Source organism: Mugil cephalus, chromosome 14 (genome assembly GCF_022458985.1).
Source record: "Mugil cephalus isolate CIBA_MC_2020 chromosome 14, CIBA_Mcephalus_1.1, whole genome shotgun sequence".
NCBI classification, from domain to species: domain Eukaryota; kingdom Metazoa; phylum Chordata; class Actinopteri; order Mugiliformes; family Mugilidae; genus Mugil; species Mugil cephalus.
In genome coordinates, this window is record NC_061783.1 from 24,839,750 (window position 1) to 24,863,279 (window position 23,530).

Consider the following 23,530-nt stretch of genomic DNA (forward strand, 5'->3'; position numbering starts at 1 on the left):
CAGTCAAATAGATAGATTAGATTAGATTAGAGTCTTTATTGTCATTGCATGGTAACATATAACAACATACATTGCACAACGAAATTGAGGTACAGCTCTTCCGTCAGTGCAAAAGATAAATATTCAATAAATAACTAAACTAGACAAGGCATGTACAACAAACAAATTAAAAGGACACTATATACAAATTAGAATCAGATCCAAAGTTGAAGTTCTCTCCCTATTTCATACATTAAACTGTGACAGTTAATGAGAAAAGCTTGGAGAAGAAATAAGTTTCTCACTTAAATCCAACCAAAAGTAAAACTGAAGACACAGATCAACATAATAAATATTTGTAATAATCATTCACTCATTAACATTAAAATCACTAAGAACGATCACTGTCATATGAGGACTCTTATATGGGAATGGACAGCCTTTAATACGGGTTACGACAGCAATGAACTGAGGCAGCCGTCGTAAAGGCTGCCGTAAATCATCTTGTTGACACTGCTCCTCCCGCTTGATTTGTTGCTGTTCCGGTGTACCTGCTAAGTTGACACCTGTATGCTTGTGCTCATGTCTGATTGTGCTTGTTCTGAGAGTCACCAGTAAAGCGTTATTATAGTTCAAAGTTCATGTGGACATCACACTACTTTACATGGTGTCAGAAGTTCGTGATAGACACACGGCTTCAGGGAGTTTAATCCCCCGGAGAGCTTGAATGAATACTTCTCCACCAAAAGGAATGTAATCCATGACATGCCTGTTTTCATCAGAGAGTACAACGGGAAGGGAGAAATGCGAAACTTTTATCAGAGCTCTCTATGACCTGTCAGAACATTGTGACTTTGGAACACACAGAGAGGAGCACATCAGAGGCCGTATAGTTGTGGGCATAAATGACAAAGCTGTATCGTAAACTGCAGTTGGAGGCAAAGTTTACATTACCCCAACTGTCCAGGAGGTGACTATGCAAGTACACCAACAGGGGGCGGCATGCGCCGCAGTAGAGAGAATCGTACACACTAAATCCTCATACTGAGGAAAACAGAAGTGGAAAAATAAAAAGAAGAAAGTGGGGAACAGACGGAATCAAAAAGTATACATGGAATACACGCAAAAGGTGGGTCATTGGGAAAGAGTGTGCCACAGCCAGTGAATCAGAGAGGTGACAGAGGCAGAGACTGTTACACAGACACCATATTTCCAAAAATACAAAGAGAAGCTCTGCTCATTCCCGCTGTATGTCATACATAGCCAGACCGCAAACAATCTGTAAGGCAGAGACACAGCATGTAAAATGGGGCTGGTTAAGTGCATTGAGGACGTGCACAATGCTTTTGGTTAGCATGGGACTCTCAAGACAGAGCCTGTTAAAATTCAGTTAAAAAAGAACGTTTATCCTTATGCAGTGCACACAGCACGAAGGTCCCCTTGACTCTCATGCAGAAAGTAAAAGAGGAAATCCAGCGTATGGAGGAGAACGGAGTCATTGAGAAAGTGACAGAGCCCACAGATTGGTGTGCACCCATGGTGTCAGCTGCAAGGCGAAATGGCAAAATTCGCATCTGTGTGGACCTGAAACAGTTAAACGAGGCTGTAAAGAGAGAGAGAGGTACGTCCTTCCAACTGCTGAGGAAATCAATGCAAAGCTGAGTGGCGCCACCATGTTTACATCACTGTACGCTGCCTCTGGGTTTTGGCAGATATCTTTACATCCAGAAAGGAGCAAGTTAACCGGCTTCAAACGGCTTTTGGCATCGCAACTGCTTAAGAGATTTTCCAGCGAAAGATGGCTGAGACCCTAAATGGTCTTGAGGGAGTAGCTGTCTACATGGATGATATACTCGTGTATGGCAACACTGCAGAACAGCGTGACCAGCACCTAAACAAGGTACTGGAGAGAACTAAGTTGGCCGGCTTAAAGTTAAATATAGAGACAAGTGCGTGTGTTCAGACAGAACCAGCTTCAATTCCTGGGCCAGGTGATTGACAAGTCAGGAGTAAAGCCTGACCCTGACAAAGGAACAGCAATCCTCAGCTACCTCAACCACAGAACATCCAGAATTCAAAACTTGTCCTCGGGATGTTCATGTACCTGGGGAAATATATTCCCCATCTGTCAACTCTGGCCCAGCCGTTGTATGAGCTTTTGAGATCAAAGACTGCATGGACGTGGGACCAGCCCCAACAGGAGGCCTTCCAGCGTGTCAAAGACATCTTGTCTACATCCCCTGTACTGAAATTCTACGACGTGAATCGACCTACGGCTGTTTTGGCAGACACCAGCCGCTATTGTGTTGGTGGTGTGCTGCTCCAGCAACATGACGGGGGCTGGAGACTGGTTGCCTATTGCTCACGCCGTCTGTCTGAGGCAGAAACCAGATATGCCCCCATAGAAAAAGAGTTTCTGGCAAGGGTTTGGGCATGTGAAAGGTTTGAAAAGTACCTTGTTGGCCGTGAGAACTTTAAGTTGGTCACTGACCACAAGCCCTTAATACTATTGATGAAAAAAAAGGACCAGCAGAAAGTAGAGGCTTGTCATGTCTGCCATGAGATGAAACACGCACAGCGTAGGGAGCCCCTCATCTCAACCCCTCTACTAGACAGACCCTGGAAAAGACTTTCTGTCGACCTGTGCGACCACAACAAGCACTCTTACATGGTAGTGTCAGACTACTTTTCTAGGTTTCTTGAAATGCTCCACATGCTGACAACCTTTGCCTCACAGGTGGTGCTAAAGTTAAAGACTCTTGTCGCATGTTTTGCCTGCCCAGACCAGGTCATTTCAGACAATGGACACCAGTTTGAATGTGTGGAGTTTCAAGAGTTCGTTAGAGAGTTTGACTTTCATCAAGTAACCTCAAGTCCATACCATCCCCAAAGGAATGGACATGCAGAGAGAGGAGTAAATTGCAAAGAAGATTGTAAAGCAGAAAGATCCTCTGCTTGCTCTCATATGTTACAGGTCCACTCCCTGCTCTACTACAGGCATTAGTCCTGCTGATGGAGAGAAAGATTAAGACCGCATTTCCTACACTTCCTACCAAATTAAACTTTTTTTTTAATAGAAATGGTTTATATGTCACATAGAGAGATCACCAAGAAGTGAAATGGTTGGGCATATGGGGATGTTGAGACTAAGCATCTCACATAACCTTCTCATGACCTCCAACCAGAAGTTTTGAATGTGTGGGCAGTACCAGAGGGCGTGGGTGTAGTTGTCTATTGAGGCTAAGCAAAGTGAACAGGTATTGCTTTGACTGAGGCTCATGCACTAAAGTTCATGGGAGGTAATCTGGGTTCTATGAAGGACTTTATACTGTATTAATAGAGTTACATGTCATGGAATGTGTGATATTGCATATTTTTTGCCAGTTAGTGTCTGTTGGTAGATTATTTATGTCTCTGGTCCACTTGTCTTTGGGGATTGATATTGATGTGTCACTGGATGCTAGAAGTTTGTATATCCGAGATAAGAGATAACAGGGGTTATCTTCCCATCAGTGAGTTCTCTCTCTCCTCTTTTATACATCATACTTAATCATGACAGTTGAGGAGAAAGCTTGGTGATGACCTTTAACCTCAGCTTCATGCTGGATCTCAGCTTCATGACCTACATCCTAAAAAAAGAAAAGTGAAGTCACAGACCATCATCATACATCTTTGTGATCAATAATCATTAATATCACTAAGAATTAACAAAATGTCTTTCCATATTTCCAGTGCTGATCTCCACCAGCAGTTATCACGCAAAGTGTTAACTCTGATATACTTTTAATTTCTCAACAATGACGCAAAGAATCTTCAGTTGATAAAATATCTGTGGCTGCATGAAGACTTGGAATATATTGTCTTTCTAAATGTAGTTTAGTAATATAAGCAATATGAAAGAATCACTATATGTATATAGTATTTATTGATAGATAATGACATAAAATATCATCACTCACTCATTTTAATAAAGAGTCAGAGCATTTTCATAGAGAGTGAACCCAGGACATGCATAGACACTAAGGACTGGATCAGATCATTTAACTTCCATCAAGGCTCATATCTGAGGAAACAAAATGTGCTGCAGAGTGAGGTAGGCTAATCCAAGAAAGCAAAAACATGAGAAACATCAGAGAAGAAGCATCTGGGAGGAGCTGAACAGAAACACAAGGAAACATGAACAGATGAAGGAACAGAAGAAGAGGAGGACTCAAAAGAAAACAAGACAAAGAGAAAGACAGGACTATATATACACACTAAGACTAACGAGACCCAGGTGAGACTAATGAGGGAGGAACACACAAGGAGAAAAAATCATTTAATCAGAGAGAAAACACAGACAGTAAGTGAAGCAGGACAAGAAAACACCGAGGAAGAAGCTTTCAAAATAGAAGAAGGAATCACAAAGAAAAGCAGACAGGGTCACAGAAAATGTTCCAAATCCAATCTCATGAAGAGAAAAAGGTCCTAAAGTTAATATCATGACAGTTTCCACAGGAGAGCAGCCTTGTAGCTGAATGCTCTACCTCCCATTCTACTTTATCAAACTGGAGGAAGAACAACTAGAGAGAAGTGTCTTACTGGGGTCAGATGGTTCTAGGAGGTCCTCAAGACACCATGGAGCTTGGCCTTTAACAGTCTTGTATATAAGGAGGAGGGTTTTATGTTCTAGTGGATTTTACACTGAGTCACCGAAGAGAAGCTAAAAGTGTAGAACTACGATCTTTCTGGGTCTTTTCCATCAGAACTCTCTTTGCTGTGTTTTCGAGCAACTTGAGTCTTTGTAGAAAGTTATTGAAGCGTCTTAATAATAATGAATTACAGAACTCAGCATCAATGTTTCTGAGTCACTATTTAAGCATTAATGCCTAAAATCCAACCAATCCTATGAGCATCTGTATAATATATGTGTTTTCTATTTGTTTTGTACTCTGTTCTCTGAGTAGTGATTAACCAAACCTGTTAGCATTTTAACCTAAAGATAGAGGAGAGTATGAAAACTGAGAGAGGTCACTTTGTGCAGCAGTACTGGTCTGACTGTATTGAAATCTCTGTTCACAAGGACAGAGTTTGGTGTTGTGCTTTGTTGGAGTTAAGATTTGTATTCATTAAAATCATAAATGTCTCAAAGACACCTGTGGAAGACATTAGTAGGTCTGAATCATCTATGGAGACAACAACGTAGAGGTGAGTATCATCAGTGTAACAGTGAATATTGCTGACATGTCTCCTAATGTCACTGCCATGAAGAATCATAGAAAGACTGAAGTTGACTGGTCCTGATTCACAGAGTGAGACAGAAGTTTGGGTCTTCATGTTTCTAAGTGGTTTATCTTGTGTATAGGGAGAGGGTCAATCCAAAGTTTAGGACTGATCTGATTATCAATGTTTAGGATAGAGTTCCAGCAGACCTGAGATCAGCAGAACAAGAACCTGTGACAGTAATGTGAATGAATATTCATTATTACACAGGATGAGATGTTACAATCCCTTGTGCCAAGATCTGAGGCAAACCTCATTTAGAAGTCCAGTCCACCTGAAAACCAACCGGCAGGCTAGCAGTCAGCTACCAACTAGCAACCAACAAGAAGACACCAGCTAACTAGGCTAGCCAATAGCAGTAGTCTAGCATGTTTCCTCCTCAGCCACAGTCACTCACTTGCTCGCTCTGCTGCCATGGACATGTTGTTTACTGCCACCCTCTGTGCTCTCCTGCAAATGCCCAACTCACACAGGAGACCACAAATGGTGGATTTTTGCCACAAATCCACAGCGACGCACCTCCACCAGCTGCACACGGGCCTCCACTCTCACTGCTCAGCTTCTGCTGCCATCTCTGCATATCTAGCTGTCTTTAGCTCATCAGCCTCCTCAACTCTGTCTTCCCACAGGACAGTAAGTTCAATAAAATACACGACCTTCTCTACTTCTGACCATAACAGCAGGTCCGTGCTGGTGCTCACTATCTGTGCTGCGACAATCAGATGTCCGTTTAAGTTGGCCATCAGCTCTCCTGGCTCCGCCTACCATTAGCTGACCTATGCTATGCCTGATCCTCACCAGTCTGGTCTTGTTTCCATCCAGTACAATCATAAAATGTCTCTTCTCCTTTCTGTCAGAGAAGGAATTTACCTCTACCAGTTTTTCCTTAAATGCAGCTGCAGAGCATTTCAGAACCTGGTTGTGAAGCCAGGTATATTTCTCTTGGGAGAGACTAACCCTGCAACCTGTCAAAATGCGGCTAAGTGTACATACACTAGAACACTCCCCTAACCACTAGTTTAGATTCTAGGGAGATGGCAGCACATCATAAATAGTCCCAATCATGAATCTAATCCTGCTACCCGCCATGCTCCACAGCTCTCTCCACCTCAACTTCCTTTTCTCTACACTCTCCCAGCTCACCCACTGTCCTAGCTTAGCCTGTGACACTGCCTTAGTACATCTCATTGCTTCCTCTTGCCTATGAATCTCCTCCACTAAAATCTTTCTCTTTCTCGCCAACCCTACTGTACATGACCTGTGATATCCCTGAGCCCGAGAGCAGCCTGAGCTTCGTGTACTGCATCTTTTGGATTCCACTTCCTCCCTGTTTTAGCCATGGATGCTACACACTTAACTACTGGATCTTTCCACTGAATGAGTTATCTCCAGTCTAGCCTCAGCACACTTAAACTCCTCTGTCAGACTACTCACTGGGTGCTCCAGTAAGACTTTCCCATACAAGGCCGTGATGTTTAAGCACCGTGGGACACCATCATCTCCTGATTGATCAATTAATTATCCTTTAAAGGTTCTCAACCTTTGACAGAGGAACTGAATACACTGTCAGTGGCCACATTAGCAATGAACCAAACCATAATTACCAAAGCAATTAGAATGAATAAAATATTATATTCAATAAATAACAGGAGAGTAATTATTGCTACTAAATGTAAGAAAATATGAAAATTAAGAGTTGGACCTGAATGCTGACTCATCTAAGAGGACAAAAAATAAACATTTTCCCACCAAAAACATTCACATTCTACTTGATCAAACAAACGGAAAAATACATGAGAAGAGAGTCAGAGCATTTCCATAGAGAGTGACTTTGCATCAGCAGCACCATGCTCCAGTGCTCTGGGAGAGTTTATAGTCCTGAGAGTTGAAGACTGGATGACTGACAGCTGTCCTTCATGACAACAGAAGCCACAGAAATCCTCCTCATCAAAAACATGACTTTGATCTGCGTCCTCATCTGGACTCTCCTCTGCTGCTGCTTCACAGGTAAAGTCCAGAGAATCAAACTCCTCTCCTCTATCAACATCCGTCCCTCTGAAATGAAGCCACAAAACCATCAAGCTGCTTTATGTTTTTGTCTCTGTATCCTCAGAGTCCAGAGGCCAGGTCACAGTGACTCAGCCTGGATCAGTGAGGTCTGGTCTGGGAGGAACCGTCAACATCAACTGTAGAACCAGTCAGAATGTTTATAATGGCTTCTACAGCGGCTACTACCATTGTTTATCCTGGTACCAACAGAGAGATGGAGGAGTTCCTAAACTTCTCATTTATTATGCTAGCACTAGAGCATCAGGGATTCCAGGTCGTTTTTCAGGCAGCGGATCAAACTCTGACTTCACTCTGACCATCAGTGGAGTCCAGGCTGAAGATGCAGCAGTTTATTACTGTCAGAGTCGTCATGAGATCAACAGTCAGAGTGTGTTCACACAGTGAAAAAGCGTCGTACAAAAACCTCCCTCAGTCAGACTGAACAGAAACTGAAGTGACTGTTGCAGCTGGAAGCTACTGCAGAGACTGATACAGTTCACTGAACACACAAACCAGACGTTGGTTAAAAACTTCATACATCATCATAATCCGCATTTTTGAAGATAGAATTTATTGTTTATTTTCAAAATAAGTTATTTAAAATATGTCCTAGAAATAGACGAGTAGTTTTTGTTTTAAAATGTTCAGAGGCTCATTATTCCGTTATCTGCTCTGACTGGATCAGAAACCTTTTAGATCAGGGCTCTTCAACATTTTTCAGGTCAAGGACCCAAACTGATGAGAGATCAAGTAGAGACCTCCTACCTACTATATGTGTTCTATATTAAACTGGGCCTAGTTGTCAAAATGGACAAAATGGTGATGAGGGAAGGCATTTAATGAAAATAAATGGAAACAAAAGGTGCTGCAATCAAGGCAGGTAAATCCAAAAGTCAAAAATGCAAAAACACAAAACGTAGATACCTGACTAGGAGACAAAAGACTAGGAGACAAAAACCACAGGAACTTGAGGCATGGAAGTAACACAAGACAGAAACATGACCAGGAAACAACACGACAACACAACAGGGAACAAAGGGAAGGCAAAGCTATGAATACACACATGGGCAGAGGGATGAGGAGACACAGGTGATACAAACCAGGACAATCACACGGGGAAAAACCAACGAGTAATCAAGGACACATGAGGAAACACAACAGACAGGAAGTCAAGAAACTCAAAACATGACACGGAGACACACAATCATGACACTAGTGCTACTTATAAATATATGTTGTCATCATTTTGCATTCAGTATTAGCTATTCAAATCATACAGGTTCAAATTTCAGACGTGCAACAGTAGGGAGGCGGTGGAACTGCCATAAACATATGTACCTTTACCTTTTAAAAGCTAAATGTAGCAGAGAAAAAGAATCACAGAAACATTTAGGCCTTAGTAGTTGGTTGATGGGAGCGAGCTGCACTGTTAGTTTCTCTTCTCTGTGTCTGGATCACATCTGGGGACTGAACAGACTCTTGGCCAAATGTAGGGAACATGACAGAATCAGGGTGTAATATGCAGCCTCGTGATTGGATCAGCAATGACAAGGGCGGGGCCTACTGTGTGCAGGAGGATTAGATTGACAGGTCTAGTGTGGCGCTCTGTGTGAAACGGTGACTGTTGAAGTGAAGTGCTGACTGAAAGACCACCTCCATTTATCCCGTCACTAAAATATTTATGATTCATGTTAATGTGGATTTAAACTCATTTAATTTTGTGGGAAATTAATAAAAATAAATGAAAAACTGTATTCACCAAAAGATTCTGTGACTCCCCTAGAGTACCCCTGCAGACCCCCGAGGGATCACTGACCCCCTGTTGAAGACCTATAATTTAGAGTCATGAGACGTTCAGATTGATTGAGACTAAAACATCTGGACGTTCACTTTGTTTCACTGAGTTTATCAACAGGATTCTGGATAGAGATAGAAATGATGGAACCTTACACTTCCTTTACTCAGTCACAAACTGTTTGATCATCTCAGTTTGACCTTGGATCACTGAGAGAAAACGACTGAAAAGAGTCGACATGAGAACAAGTGAGTTGATGAGCAGATCTTTATTATTTAGAAGCAGTGAAACAACATTGAAACACAGCAAGAAGCCAGTAAATCCTGTTATTGGAAGATATGAAAGAAAAGCCAGAGAGCAGAGAGAGAGTGAAAGCAGTGTGAGAGTCCCAGTGAGTCAGGTCAGGACTGGGAACACTGGTCTCTCCTCAGTGTCTCTGAGAGCGGAGTCTGGGAGCCCTGGCTGGCCTCACAGGTCACAGAGACCACCTTCCTCCACTGGTCTGCAGGGAGCCTCAGGGTGCTGCTCCAGCTGTAGTGGCCGTCCTTCTGCAGCACCCCGGGGCTCCTGCTCTGCTCCCGTTGCTGATGCTGCTGCTGCCGTCCACCTTCCAGGACAGACTCCCGTCTGAGGGGAAGCCCTTGTTGGCCAGGCACATGAGCGTGGCCTTCCCCTGCTGCAGCTCCTCCACGGAGGGAGGCAGCACCGTCAGGGAGGGACGGACATCACCTAGGAGGACAGGGAGCACACAGCTGTCAAACAAACAGCAGACACTTGGACACCTTTACTGTGAGAGAGTTCAACAAGTTCCTGTCAGATGCTTTTTCTGCTCCACCACTCATTCACTCACACATTGTTTCACTTCCCTTTCAGAAAGCTCTCATGCATATCAGCACAGAGACAATCATCATCCACTTTGACCTGAAATATGTCCAACTACACTGGAAACTAAACAAGCACATGTCTCAACATTTCCAAGAAAACTTTGGCTTCAACATCATCAACATGTCAACCATACATGACTTGAAAGGATTTAGTGGAAACAAGCAGAGAAAAGCAGCTCACTGCTACAAAATGATCTTCATGATTTAACAAACTGTCGACATGATTTCAAAGTCAACGTGAAATAAAAAATACATTTACAAATCCCCATCTTCATCTTCACTCTGTCCAGTTTGACTTGAAGAAAGTCAGATTGAATCCATCCTAACAACAGTTATTTTGATGTCACATTAGAAACTGATCATAGGAGGAATCAACTTTGATCCTTTCTACACTTCAAGCTTTGAAATTTCACTTTGACACAAACGTGAAAATCAAACGTGATCAAAGCTGATCTGAGTTAGCCTCCATGAGGAGAGAGAAACACATCAAGACTAAAACAAGATACATCTATAACCTAGTATTTAGTATTAAATACAGTAGAAACTTACTTCCAAGTTCCAGTCTGGTTCCTCCACCGAACGTCCACCACAGTGATACAAACTCATTGAGGCGCCGTACAAAAACCTCTGACTGTAGAGAGACACGGCTCTCTGACTCTGTTAGACTGAACTAAACCTACAAGCCCTCAAAATTCAACTTTACCATTAAAACCACAAGGAAGGATTTATCCTCTGAACCACACTAATGTTTTAGATTCATTGGTAAGAGTTTGAAATATCTGAAGGTAACTTTGTCTCTTGGTGCAGAAATAAAAATATAAAATTATTACATGAAAAGATGATTAGTTTTCTTGCCTGATGAATAAAAAGTCAAGAAACTAAAAAGAGAGAATAGCTCCTGAAATAAAACTGCTTTAAATTTGACTTACTTCCAAGTTCCAGTCTGGTTCCTCCACCGAACGTGTACCACAGTGATACAAAGTCATTGAGGCGCCGTACAAAAACCTCTGACTGTAGAGAGACACGGCTCTCTGACTCTGAAACAAACAAACTAACTCAATGATTCACTGTTTGGATCATTGTGAAAACTGGAAATAACACAGAGCAATAACATGACTGAATTTAGACTTTTATTTGCAGTTAATTTCATGTTAAATTACTTTTAAAATATCCCATTGACTTTCATTGATTTTTCAGACAGGAATGTATATAAAACTGGTAATATCAGAACATGCATGTGAAAGACATTTTATTTGTTCAAACAAATAAAACCCAATTGTATAACATGTTAATATAACTACAGATCAACACTAATAACTGACTGATCTAAAAAACTATCTTAAAAATAAATGGGGAATGAAAAGAAGTTAAGAATAAAAGTGATCTGTAAAATCTTTCAACAAGTTCCTGATCAATCCAACAATGAAGTGATTGATCCATTGATTAACATCATGATCAGAGTGATCCAAGTCCCTGTTGGAGTCACTCAGAGCATTTCCATAGAGAGTGACTTTGCATCAGCAGCACCATGCTCCAGTGCTCTGGGAGAGTTTATAGTCCTGAGAGTTGAAGACTGGATGACTGACAGCTGTCCTTCATGACAACAGAAGCCACAGAAATCCTCCTCATCAAAAACATGACTTTGATCTGCGTCCTCATCTGGACTCTCCTCTGCTGCTGCTTCACAGGTAAAGTCCAGAGAATGAAACTCCTCTCCTCTATCAACATCCGTCCCTCTGAAATGAAGCCCACAAAACCATCAAGCTGCTTTATGTTTTTGTCTCTGTATCCTCAGAGTCCAGAGGCCAGGTCACAGTGACTCAGCCTGGATCAGTGAGGTCTGGTCTGGGAGGAACCGTCACCATCAACTGTAGAACCAGTCAGAATGTTTATTACATCGGCGACTACTTCAGCGGCTACGAATACCATTTATCCTGGTACCAACAGAGAGATGGAGGAGTTCCTCAACTTCTCATTTACTGGGCTAATCGTAGAGCATCAGGGATTCCAGATCGTTTTTCAGGCAGTGGATCAAACTCTGACTTCACTCTGACCATCAGTGGAGTCCAGATTGCAGATGCAGCAGTTTATTACTGTCAGAGTTATCATGAGATCAACAGTCAGAGTGTGTTCACACAGTGAAAAAGCGTCGTACAAAAACCTCCCTCAGTCAGACTGAACAGAAACTGAAGTGACTGTTGCAGCTGGAAGCTACTGCAGAGACTGATACAGTTCACTGAACACACAAACTAGACGTTGGTTAAAAACTTCATACAGATGATACACTGCACGTTAAAAGACATAATTTATCATAAGTCACAAATGAAGTTACTTAAAATATGAATAATCATAGAGATGATATTTTACCAGTGTCAAATTTTATTATTTCCATTTTATATCCACCAAATCTCAGGCAGGTATTAATCACATGCAAAGTCAAGGTGGATTTTCTGACTCCTTTTTAACTGTCATCAAGAGATAAATCAATGATGACCTTTGACCTCAGCTTCATGCTGGATCACAGTTTTCTCTCTTAAATCCCATCAAAAGTCAAACTGAAGAAACAGATCAACATCATAAATGTTTGTGACCAATAATCATTCAGTCATTAATATTAATTTCCCTAAGAATGATCACATAGAGAATCTTCCAGAACCAAGTTGTTCACAAGTTATTGGATCAGTTTCCTAGCAGACCATCAATATCCTCCACATGTCATGATGTGAATATGTAAATATGTGGAGTATTAACAGTGAGAGGGAAAAAGCATGATGCCATGTGTTGTCCAGCTGCAGCTGACTGACTCTGTGTGTTTGCATATGTGTCCTGCCTCTCTGCTCCCAGCCGTTAAGAGGCCAGTGTTGATCAGTGGCTGTCCAGGCCTTCCAGAGCCACTGACACGCCGGCAGCACAATGATGATGTCACTGACTCTACTGCTGGCCACCCTGGGGCTCCTTGTTCAGGGTAAGACTCTCTGCTGAAAACTTTGCTGCTTCAGGATGCAACCAGGTTGAGCACAATGATGGAGAAACACTGAAGCAAGCAGCATTCATCTTCTTCCATCTATTCTCCATCTTCAACAAATCATCCTCTTCTGTTTGGATCTTGATCATCTTTCTCCAAGCTGGATTTGTCTCAATAACTCTTCTCCTCTTTTTCATCTTTTCCAGGTTCATCAGGACAAATAATCCTGACTCAGTCTCCTGGATCTCAGTCTGTTCTTCCAGGACAGTCTGTCAACATTAAATGTAAAGTGAATCCAAGTAGTAGTTACTGCTTCAACTGGTACCAACAGAAACCTGGAGAAGCTCCTAAACTTTTGATTACATGTGCATCAACTCGTCAGTCTGGAATTTCAGATCGTTTCACTGGAACAGGTTCTGGATCTGACTACACTCTGACCATCAGTGGAGTCCAGACTGAAGATGCAGCAGTTTATTACTGTCAGAGTCTTCATAGCATCAACAGTCAGTATGTGTTCACACAGTGAAAAAGCGTCGTACAAAAACCTCCCTCAGTCAGACTGAACAGAAACTGAAGTGACTGTTGCAGCTGGAAGCTACTGCAGAGACTGATACAGTTCACTGAACACACAAACCAGACGTTGTTTAAAAACTTCATACATCATCATATTTAACTGTGACATTTAAAAAGAAAAACATCTAAAACACATCTACTGATTAATGTTCAGTGTGTGTTATCATGGATAGTAGCAGATGTCTGTAGTCCAACTCATCATTAGTCTCTAACAGACAATTAGTTCAGATCAACTTTCAGTTTATCACATAACTTCATCATTGTAGTGAAATAAAAGCTGAAAGAGTCAGAATGTTTCAGTCACTATTAAAGGATGAAAAGCAAAATTTATAGGGAAAAATTCTAAGTTGTCAAAGTACAAATAAAACCTATCATTGAATTCATTAGAATTAAACTATGTTTTAGCTGGTTAAAAATGATTGTGAAAACATATTTAATACACACATATAATTCATCGGTTTCCTGCACTCAGACAATGATCCTCAGACAGTAGCTGCAAAGTGATAAAACCTGATGTTTACCTGTAGTTGATGAATTAGATCTAAAGATTAAATGTGACTGTGATGAGATGCATTCAGGAAATATTAAAAAACAAGATGATGATCATGTTGTTGAAGAAAGAACAGAGACAAAGTATTTGACTTGAAGAAAAAACTTTATTGTGTTGAAACATGAAAAACACGAGAAGCTGAAGAATAATGATGTTGAGTTGGTCTCATGGTAGAAATAAAGAGACAGAGAGAGAGTGAAAATATTTCTAGGTTGGATCATTTTGTTTGTTACTTTGGCCTCGGTCCACTCTTAACGTATCATCCACTCACTTTTAATTTGTTCGTCTTTTGTAAATAAAGGACCTTTCTTCATATGACAGCATGCACACAGAGCTGTACCCCTCCCTCACCTAGACTTGTCAAACCATCTCTCACTGCTCCTCATCCCAGCTGACACTCCATCAGGAAAAAGTCCAAACCACCAATAAAATACATAAACTATGTGTGAAAGTTCTCTCTCAACTAATGGACATGTTCGAACATCAGATGTTGGAGACACACACAGAGACCACTGGTTCTTATATTAAATACTGAACAGATATGTTCACTGCTGACAAACACTTTCAGATTCATCCCAATCAAAAACCCTGGATGACAAGTAAAATAGAAACTCTTCTGAGATCTGACCACCTCATCTTCACGTTGGCTGACCAGGACAACAAGACGAGGGAGAACCTGAGGAACCTAACAAAGCTACCATGAGGACAATTTGACACATAACAACCCACAGAGGACGTGCCAGGGATTAGACCAGATCACCAACAACATGGACAACTCTGCAGTAACTGTTGGAGCTGATACTACGGGTTAAACTGTCACCAGTGTTTTCACACATCTTTAACCAGTTCATCTCTGAATGTTGTGCCATCCTGTTTCAGAGCATCCACCATCATCCCAGATCCAAAGAAGGACTGAATGACTACAGACCATCTGTGGTCATGAAGAGCTTTGAGAGACTCCTTCCTCACACCAATCACTGAACCCCTCCTGGACCCCTCACAGTTCAGAAGACTAGGGGTGAGTTGAGTCGGGTAAGATCAGCGCAGGTAGATTAGATGGAGGGGTTTGCCCACTTGTTGTGTGTTGGCACCGTGTTGGCGCTCGCTTTGGTCTCTTGGATTGGTTGTGAATGCCAATATCTGATTTGTTTTTTGTGTAATGGCAGAGACGGTTGAGTTTAATGCTCCATCGGAGGAGTTGATGGACAGATGCAGTCAGGAACAACAGCTGAACATGGCAATGTCAAGTGGATATCCCCCATAATTAGCTGAAGGGTAACATGGAAAGTATTTTGAAGGCAGAGTTGATTGAGACGGGTGTTTTGTCTGCTGGTCAGGAACGTTCTCTCGTTGCAGTTAATGTTGCCGATATGTCGGTGCCAGTGGGTTGTATTTCAGCAGCACAAAGAGTTGCCACATTAGTCATACTGGCTAGATATTCGGTTCAGGGGTCCAGAAAATGTAGCGGCAGATGAACTGTCCAGAGCCCCGTACTAGTCTAGCCTGTGTGTAACTGACTTCACCTTAAACGGTTTGTCTCATCCATGTCATCTCTCTTTTTCCTCTTAAATCACTTCTTACTGGCTCCACGTTGCTGAGGGGGGAGGGGTCTGGTGGATGACAAGCATCAGGTTAGTTTTCTCAAAAAATATTTGTCCTGGTATTAATGTAATGTGGTAATGCAACGTGAGATTTAATTTTGAACCCCGTTCTCATGGAGGGGGGTGTGACGGCCTCCTGCCTGGCGGGGCCTGTTCTGGTGTGTTTTTATCTGCGAGGTACCTGGCTGGTGGGCGGAGCACAGTTAGGGAGCACCTGGCCAGTCTCCCAGTGGGCGGCTTATTTAAGACCTGGCTGTCAGCTCCCATCTCTCTCTCTCTGTCTTTGGTTCCATCCTGAGGGTACCATGTTTTGTTTGGTTGGCTTTGTCCTGACTCTTAATTATTTTACTCCATCCAACACTTAACATTCTACACGAGGACATTCACCCATCACCAGACACACTGATAAACACTGACATCAACACCCCACCTACAGTATGTGGTACGCTTTCCTTCTTATTATTTATCCTTGTTTGTTATAAACTTCTTGAACGTTATGTTCCTGTGTATTTGTGCTTTTTGTCACGGCCCATGAGCAGGGTCGTGACAACTTACAGAGCAAATCACTCTGTGGACAACGCCACCAACCTCAGCCTCCACCATGTGCTCCAGCACCTGGACCAGCCCAACTCCTATGTCAGGGCCCTGTTTGTGGATTATAGCTCAACCTGCTACAGCTGCAGGTACCCCTGGATCTAAACATCAACAAGACGGTGGAGTTGGTGATGGACTTGTGTGGACACTCACCCTCACACCCCCCAACTTCTCATCAACACTGCAGTACAGGTTTCTGGGCACCACCATCACCAGGGACCTGAAATGGGAGACACACTCATCCAAGCGGTCTCACCAGAGGATGTTTTTTCCTCAGGCTGCTCCACAAGATGAATGTCTCCCCCAACGTTCATGCCTAGTTCTACAGAGCCACCATCGAAAGTGTCCTCACCTCCTCCATCACATCCTCTGCTCACACCAAGAACAGACTGGAACACATCGTGAGAACATCCAGTCGTCTCCCGGCCTCCAACAGGAGCCTGTGTGTGTTCTTCATCATGTCAGATCCAGGTAGAGGTCAAGAAGGATCTCGCCCTGCTCACTCCCTGTTCACAACACTCACATCAGATCAGGAGTCACCTAGAAAAGACTCCTGCTGCTGATTTAATACTCTGAAAAGATGTTTGGTGAAAGTCTAGAGGCCCTAAACACCTTCTATGCCCACTTTGAACCAGCTGATCCCACTACCTGTTCCAGACTCACGGTCCTGGAGGTAGAGCTGCCACTCAGAGTGTCTGGAAACAAGATGAGGATGTCTGTGCAATGTGTCAACCTCCGCAAACCAGCAGGACCAGACAACATCCCTGGGAGGTTTCTGTTGGACTATGCAGACCAGCTCACTAAGGTGTGAGATCTTTAACGTCTCTCTCTTCCAGGCTGTGGAGACAGTGTCCCTGTAAACAGCTTCCATCATCCCAGAGTCCAACTGTGCAGCAGTCAGGAGAATGAGTGACTATCGACCGGTGGCCCTCACTCCAATAGTTATGAAAGCTTTGAATGCATGGTCATGGCCACATTAAGGAGAGGGTGGACATCAATGTGGACCCAGACCAGTATGCATACAGGAAGAACAGGTCTGTAGAGGATGTCATTTCATCCGTCGTCCACTCTGCTCTCACTCACCTGGAGAGTAGAGACACCTACAGGCTGCTTTTCCTGGACTTCAGCTCTGCATTTAATACAACTGAACCACAGACTTTAGTCAACAAACTGCTGCTGCTTGGATTACCACCGTCCCTCTGCACCTGGCTACTGGAATGTCTGACACAGAGAAGTTCACTAAAGGTCGACTCACTAATATGTTGACTGATTTTTAGAACTTTCTTTTAGTCAAACAGTTTAATATTCAAGTGTTTCCAAAACACTTAAGAAATCATCATCATCTATGATAAGTTTTTAGATTCATGGTAAAATTGAGACAAATGAATACTGGCATCAAAATTACTCATCATTCCAAACTTTCCATTTACAGAAACACCTGAAAAATAAATCAGCCTTCATTTAAAAAACCTGGTTACGAACAGTGACATAATCATTGTTTAAAAGAAAAATATCAGCAACACATGATAATAAACTGTGTTAGACATTATTGATAAATACTGTTCTAAAATATCATCACTGACTAATTTTAATAAAGAGTCAGAGCATTTCCATAGAGAGTGACTTTGCATCAGCAGCACCATGCTCCAGTGCTCTGGGAGAGTTTATAGTCCTGAGAGTTGAAGACTGGATGACTGACAGCTGTCCTTCATGACAACAGAAGCCACAGAAATCCTCCTCATCAAAAACAGACCAGATGACCAGATGTCATCAGTGACATCTGGTCTGGGACGAACCGTCACCATCAGATGTAGAACCAGTCAGAATGTTTATAGCTCCAACCGTTTACACTGGTACCAACAGAGAGATGGAGGAGTTCCTAAACTTCTCATTTATTATGCTAGCAATAGAGCATCAGAGATTCCAGATCGTTTTTCAGGCAGTGGATCAAACTCTGACTTCACTCTGACCATAAGTGGAGTCCAGACTGAAGATGCAGCAGTTTATTACTGTCAGAGTTTTCACTGGATCAACAGTCAGGATGTGTTCACACAGTGAAAAAGTGTCGTACAAAAACCTCCCTCAGTCAGACTGAACAGAAACTGAAGTGACTGTTGCAGCTGGAAGCTACTGCAGAGACTGATACAGTTCACTGAACACACAAACCAGATGTTGGTTGAAAGATTCATATATCATCATATTTAACTGTGACATTTAAAAAGAAAAACATCTAAAACACATCTATTGATTAATGTTCAGTGTGTTATCATGGATAGTAGCAGATGTCTGTAGTCCAACTCATTATTAGTCTCTAATAGACAATTAGTTCAGATCAACTTTCAGTTTATCACATCATTTCATCATTGCAAATGAAGTGAAACCTTGGAGAGTCAGAATGGAGGATTAAATTAAATTTCCATTAAAGAATGAAAAGGTAAATTTATAGAGAAAAACTCAAATTTATCAAATGAAACCTTCATTTAAAGTTATTAAATGTATCCAAAATGAGAAGCAAAATGCACATTCAGTGAACACATGAACAGTTGAAACAGTCTGGAAACTGAATGTGGCTGATATATAACTCCCTGTCCAGTTTATTAGGTACACCAGTGAAGTCATTCTCATCTAAATAATGTTGAGTTGATGTAGAAACAGTTACACAAAGGTGGTGATTGACCTGGATGATCATTGTGATGCTGTTAAACTGGATTGAATTGAAAGTGTTTCTGTTATTTAGCTTAGCCCACTAACTACAGTGTCAAAATATTAGGAACACATGTCAGTTCAATAGTTTTACAAAATGAAAACACAGTTGAATCAACACCTCAGTCATTTGAAACTGAAGCTGAACACCACAACCTTCATGGAGACTAGATTTAGAACAGGACTGTTGTCACTAGTGTACCTAATAAAGTGGCCAGGGAGGTTCTACTAGTGAGTTAATGAATGAAACAGTGAGATGACTGGATGATTTATCATTAGATGTTCACAGAGGTTTATTATTCCAGGAAGATCTGTTCTGACTGGATCAGAAACCTGTTAGAGACATGAGACGTTCAGATTGATTGAGACTAAAACATCTGGACGTTCACTTTGTTTCACTGAGTTTATCAACAGGATTCTGGATAGAGATAGAAATGATGGAACCTTACACTTCCTTTACTGAGTCAAAAAGTGTTTGATCATCTCAGTTTGTCTCTGGATCACTGAGAGAAAACGACTGAACGGAGTCGACATGAGAACAAGTGAGTTGATGAGCAGATCTTTATTATTTAGAAGCAGTGAAACAACATTGAAACACAGCAAGAAGCCAGTAAATCCTGTTATTGGAAGATGTGAAAGAAAAGCCAGAGAGCAGAGAGAGAGTGAAAGCAGTGTGAGAGTCCCAGTGAGTCAGGTCAGGACTGGGAACACTGGTCTCTCCTCAGTGTCTCTGAGAGCGGAGTCTGGGAGCCCTGGCTGGCCTCACAGGTCACAGAGACCACCTTCCTCCACTGGTCTGCAGGGAGCCTCAGGGTGCTGCTCCAGCTGTAGTGGCCGTCCTTCTGCAGCACCCCGGGGCTCCTGCTCTGCTCCCCGTTGCTGATGCTGCTGCTGCCGTCCACCTTCCAGGACAGACTCCAGTCTGAGGGGAAGCCCTTGTTGGCCAGGCACATGAGCGTGGCCTTCCCCTGCTGCAGCTCCTCCACGGAGGGAGGCAGCAGCGTCAGGGAGGGGGGGACTCTACCCACTGCAGAGACAGAGACACAGAAAACTCAGACAAACTGGGAGTTTGGGTGAAGCTGCTCTTCAGTCTTTCACTTCCCTCTCTCAGCTCGGTAACCGTGGCAACAGACAGGCATCACTGCTGAACCACGGCAACAGACAGGTTTCAGGACTAAAGAGGAAACTAAGAAAGAGGCATTTTGTTCCTCTGGTGTCTTCATGTTTCATCTACAAACTACTAATTCTCACTTTGACTCTTTCAACACATTTGACTTGATGAGAAAAATGTCACGTTTCTCTTCTTTTACAGGATCTTAACAGTTTCTAACAGAAAAGACCTCGATGGTGTGTGTTTGCTTTGCTTCTTCAACATGAACATTGTCAACCACTGAATTCCACATTAAAACTCCTCCAATGAATCCAACTCAGACATCATGCTGTTTAAATAGAACAGTGAGCTTTGAACAGAGTGGGATCTCCAAAATGTGACAAACGTGAACAACTTTGAGAAAGATCCAGTAAAACGGAGGAGAAATGTTTTGTCAGCTGTTTGGTCTGAACTTTAAAAAGATTGGAGGAGATTTTCTTCACAGAGGAATCTTTAGTTTAGAAAATTAAAAACAAAATAACATTAAAATTAAATTTCTTTGGAGACAAAATGTTGAAGTGCAGCAGATTTTAGTTTGAAGACATAAAGTCACTCATTACAGAACCTCGCAATTAAATTAAATAACGAGCAGAATAAATGTTTCAGTAACATCTAGAGTTATGAAATAAATGACAATAAATCTAGATTCAGGTTCTTAAATGAGTCAAATGTACTTACAGTTAACTTCCAGTCTGGTTCCTCCACCGAACGTCCACCACAGTGATACAAAGTCATTGAGGCGCCGTACAAAAACCTCTGACTGTAGAGAGACACGGCTCTCTGACTCTGAAACAAACTAACTCAACTCAATGATTCACTGTTTGGATCATTGTGAAAAATGGAAATAACACAGAGCAACAACATGACTGAATTTAGACTTTTATTTACAGTTAATTTCATGTTAAATTACTTTTAAAACAATGTCCCATTGACTTTCACTGATTTTTCAGACAGGAATATAAATAAAACTGGTAATATTAGAACATGCATGTGAAAGATTTTGTGTTTGTTCAAACAACTAAAACCCAAATGTATAACATATTAATATAACTACAGATCAATACTAATAACTGACTGATCTAAAAAACTGTCTTGATAATAAACGGGGAATAAGAAAGGTGATATTTTAAAAGAAGTTATGATTAAAAGTGAAATTGTAAAATCTTTCAACAAGTTCCTGATCAGTCCAACAATGAAGTGATTGATCCATTGATCAACATCATGATCAGAGTGATCCAAGTCCCTGTTGGAGTCACTCAGAGCATTTCCATAGAGAGTGACTTTGCATCAGCAGCACCATGCTCCAGTGCTCTGGGAGAGCTTATAGTCCTGAGAGTTGAAGACTGGATGACTGACAGCTGTCCTTCATGACAACAGAAGCCACAGAAATCCTCCTCATCAAAAACATGACTTTGATCTGCGTCCTCATCTGGACTCTCCTCTGCTGCTGCTTCACAGGTAAAGTCCAGAGAATCAAACTCCTCTCCTCTATCAACATCCGTCCCTCTGAAATGAAGCCCACAAAACCATCAAGCTGCTTTATGTTTTTGTCTCTGTATCCTCAGAGTCCAGAGGCCAGGTCACAGTGACTCAGCCTGGATCAGTGAGGTCTGGTCTGGGAGGAACCGTCAACATCAACTGTAGAACCAGTCAGAATGTTTATAATGGCTTCTACAGCGGCTACTACCATTGTTTATCCTGGTACCAACAGAGAGATGGAGGAGTTCCTAAACTTCTCATTTATTATGCTAGCACTAGAGCATCAGGGATTCCAGGTCGTTTTTCAGGCAGCGGATCAAACTCTGACTTCACTCTGACCATCAGTGGAGTCCAGGCTGAAGATGCAGCAGTTTATTACTGTCAGAGTCTTCATAGCATCAACAGTCAGTATGTGTTCACACAGTGAAAAAGCGTCGTACAAAAACCTCCCTCAGTCAGACTGAACAGAAACTGAAGTGACTGTTGCAGCTGGAAGCTACTGCAGAGACTGATACAGTTCACTGAACACACAAACCAGACGTTGGTTCAAAACTTCATACATCATCATACACTGCACCTGTCAATAATAAAGGCTATACAGTACATCAAATCTAGTAAGTATGTCTATCAGGCAGTACTTGTTAATTGAAACCTGATTGTTTCTGTTTTAAATCCAAAAACCTCTCATTTTTCCCAGCATAATAAAATCAGCTCATACGCTGGTGATGTTTTATTTCACAAAACACAAAACCTTCATCTTCCATCAGTCAGTTATTAATCAGATTCAAAGTTAAAGCAGATTTTCTGACTCTGTCCTATTCATACGTTTTATATCTCATTTAACTGTGACAGTTAACTTGTCCATGATCTTTGACCTCACCTTCATGCTGGATCACAGCTTTCTCACTTAAATCCCATCAACAATAAAAATGAAGACAAAGGTCAACATAAAAAGAATGTGATCATCCAGCTCATCTCATCTAACTCTCTCAATTAATAAGACAACACATGGTTTATTTATGTTTGAGATCAGACACGTCATGACACATTTATTAAATAAATCACATATATCAACTAATTATAAAAAGACAAACAATTAAACAGAGACATATTACCCATCAATACAATGTCAATAAACCAATGAATTGACTTAAAACAAACAAAAAACAAAAAAACAAACAAAAAAAAAAACAAGCAAAAGAGAAGGAATTAATTTTCAATCAATCTATATTGTGAAGAGTGAAGCAAAGATCCTGCAACAAGTTCCTGATCAATCCAACAATGAAGTGATTGATCCATTGATCAACATCATGATCAGAGTGATCCAAGTCCCTGTTGGAGTCACTACATCAGTCACATCTCATGTAGGAACAGACACAATATGACTATCGACTCAAGCTCTAACTCTATTTTTTTAGTCTTTAATCTGCTGCAGGTTTGATCTGTGCTCATGTGCTGCCATCTGCTGCTGTGGAGACTTCACTGAGAGCCTCTTTGTGGAATTTAGATTCAACCATGTCCTTATCTACAGACATATCCTCTTTATTTATGGAGATTGATTTTTTTTGTTTGTTTGTTTGTTTGTTTGTTTGTTTTGAAACTCTTTTTACATTTCCTTAATTTTGTTTTCAGTCCTTGTCAGATCTGTTGTGAGGAGAACCTGGTCATGGCTGGTATACCGTGAAACAATGTTCTTTCCACTTTGGGATTTTCATTTCATTTCATTTCATTTCATTTCATTTCATTTCATTTGCACAATACAACAAACCATAAAATCCAAAAGTGTTGAGAGAGATGTTACCAGCTGATATTCATTGGCACCCCTTCAGAAGGCCAATGTCCATTCTCTGATGAGTCACCTGCACAATATTAGGAAGGTGGTCATGATGTAAATGTGCAGGTATCTCCTCTCATTAATCAGTCAAACACTTTTCTATACCCCCTTT

General features: G+C 41.6%; 3 gene segments (V, D, J or C); 2 read left to right on the forward strand and 1 right to left on the reverse strand.

The window, feature by feature from the left end:
- Nucleotides 1-7,196: 7,196 nt before the first annotated feature.
- Nucleotides 7,197-7,695, forward strand: LOC125020346. The segment is given in 2 exon segments: nucleotides 7,197-7,248; nucleotides 7,355-7,695. Coding segments are annotated over 2 exon segments (393 nt in total).
- A 5,187-nt stretch (nucleotides 7,696-12,882) lies between these two features.
- Nucleotides 12,883-18,356, forward strand: LOC125020347. The segment is given in 4 exon segments: nucleotides 12,883-12,934; nucleotides 13,141-13,223; nucleotides 18,017-18,025; nucleotides 18,077-18,356. Coding segments are annotated over 4 exon segments (378 nt in total).
- A 1,142-nt stretch (nucleotides 18,357-19,498) lies between these two features.
- Nucleotides 19,499-22,470, reverse strand: LOC125020348. The segment is given in 4 exon segments: nucleotides 19,499-19,975; nucleotides 20,780-20,821; nucleotides 21,750-21,803; nucleotides 22,442-22,470. Coding segments are annotated over 4 exon segments (450 nt in total).
- Nucleotides 22,471-23,530: the final 1,060 nt, after the last annotated feature.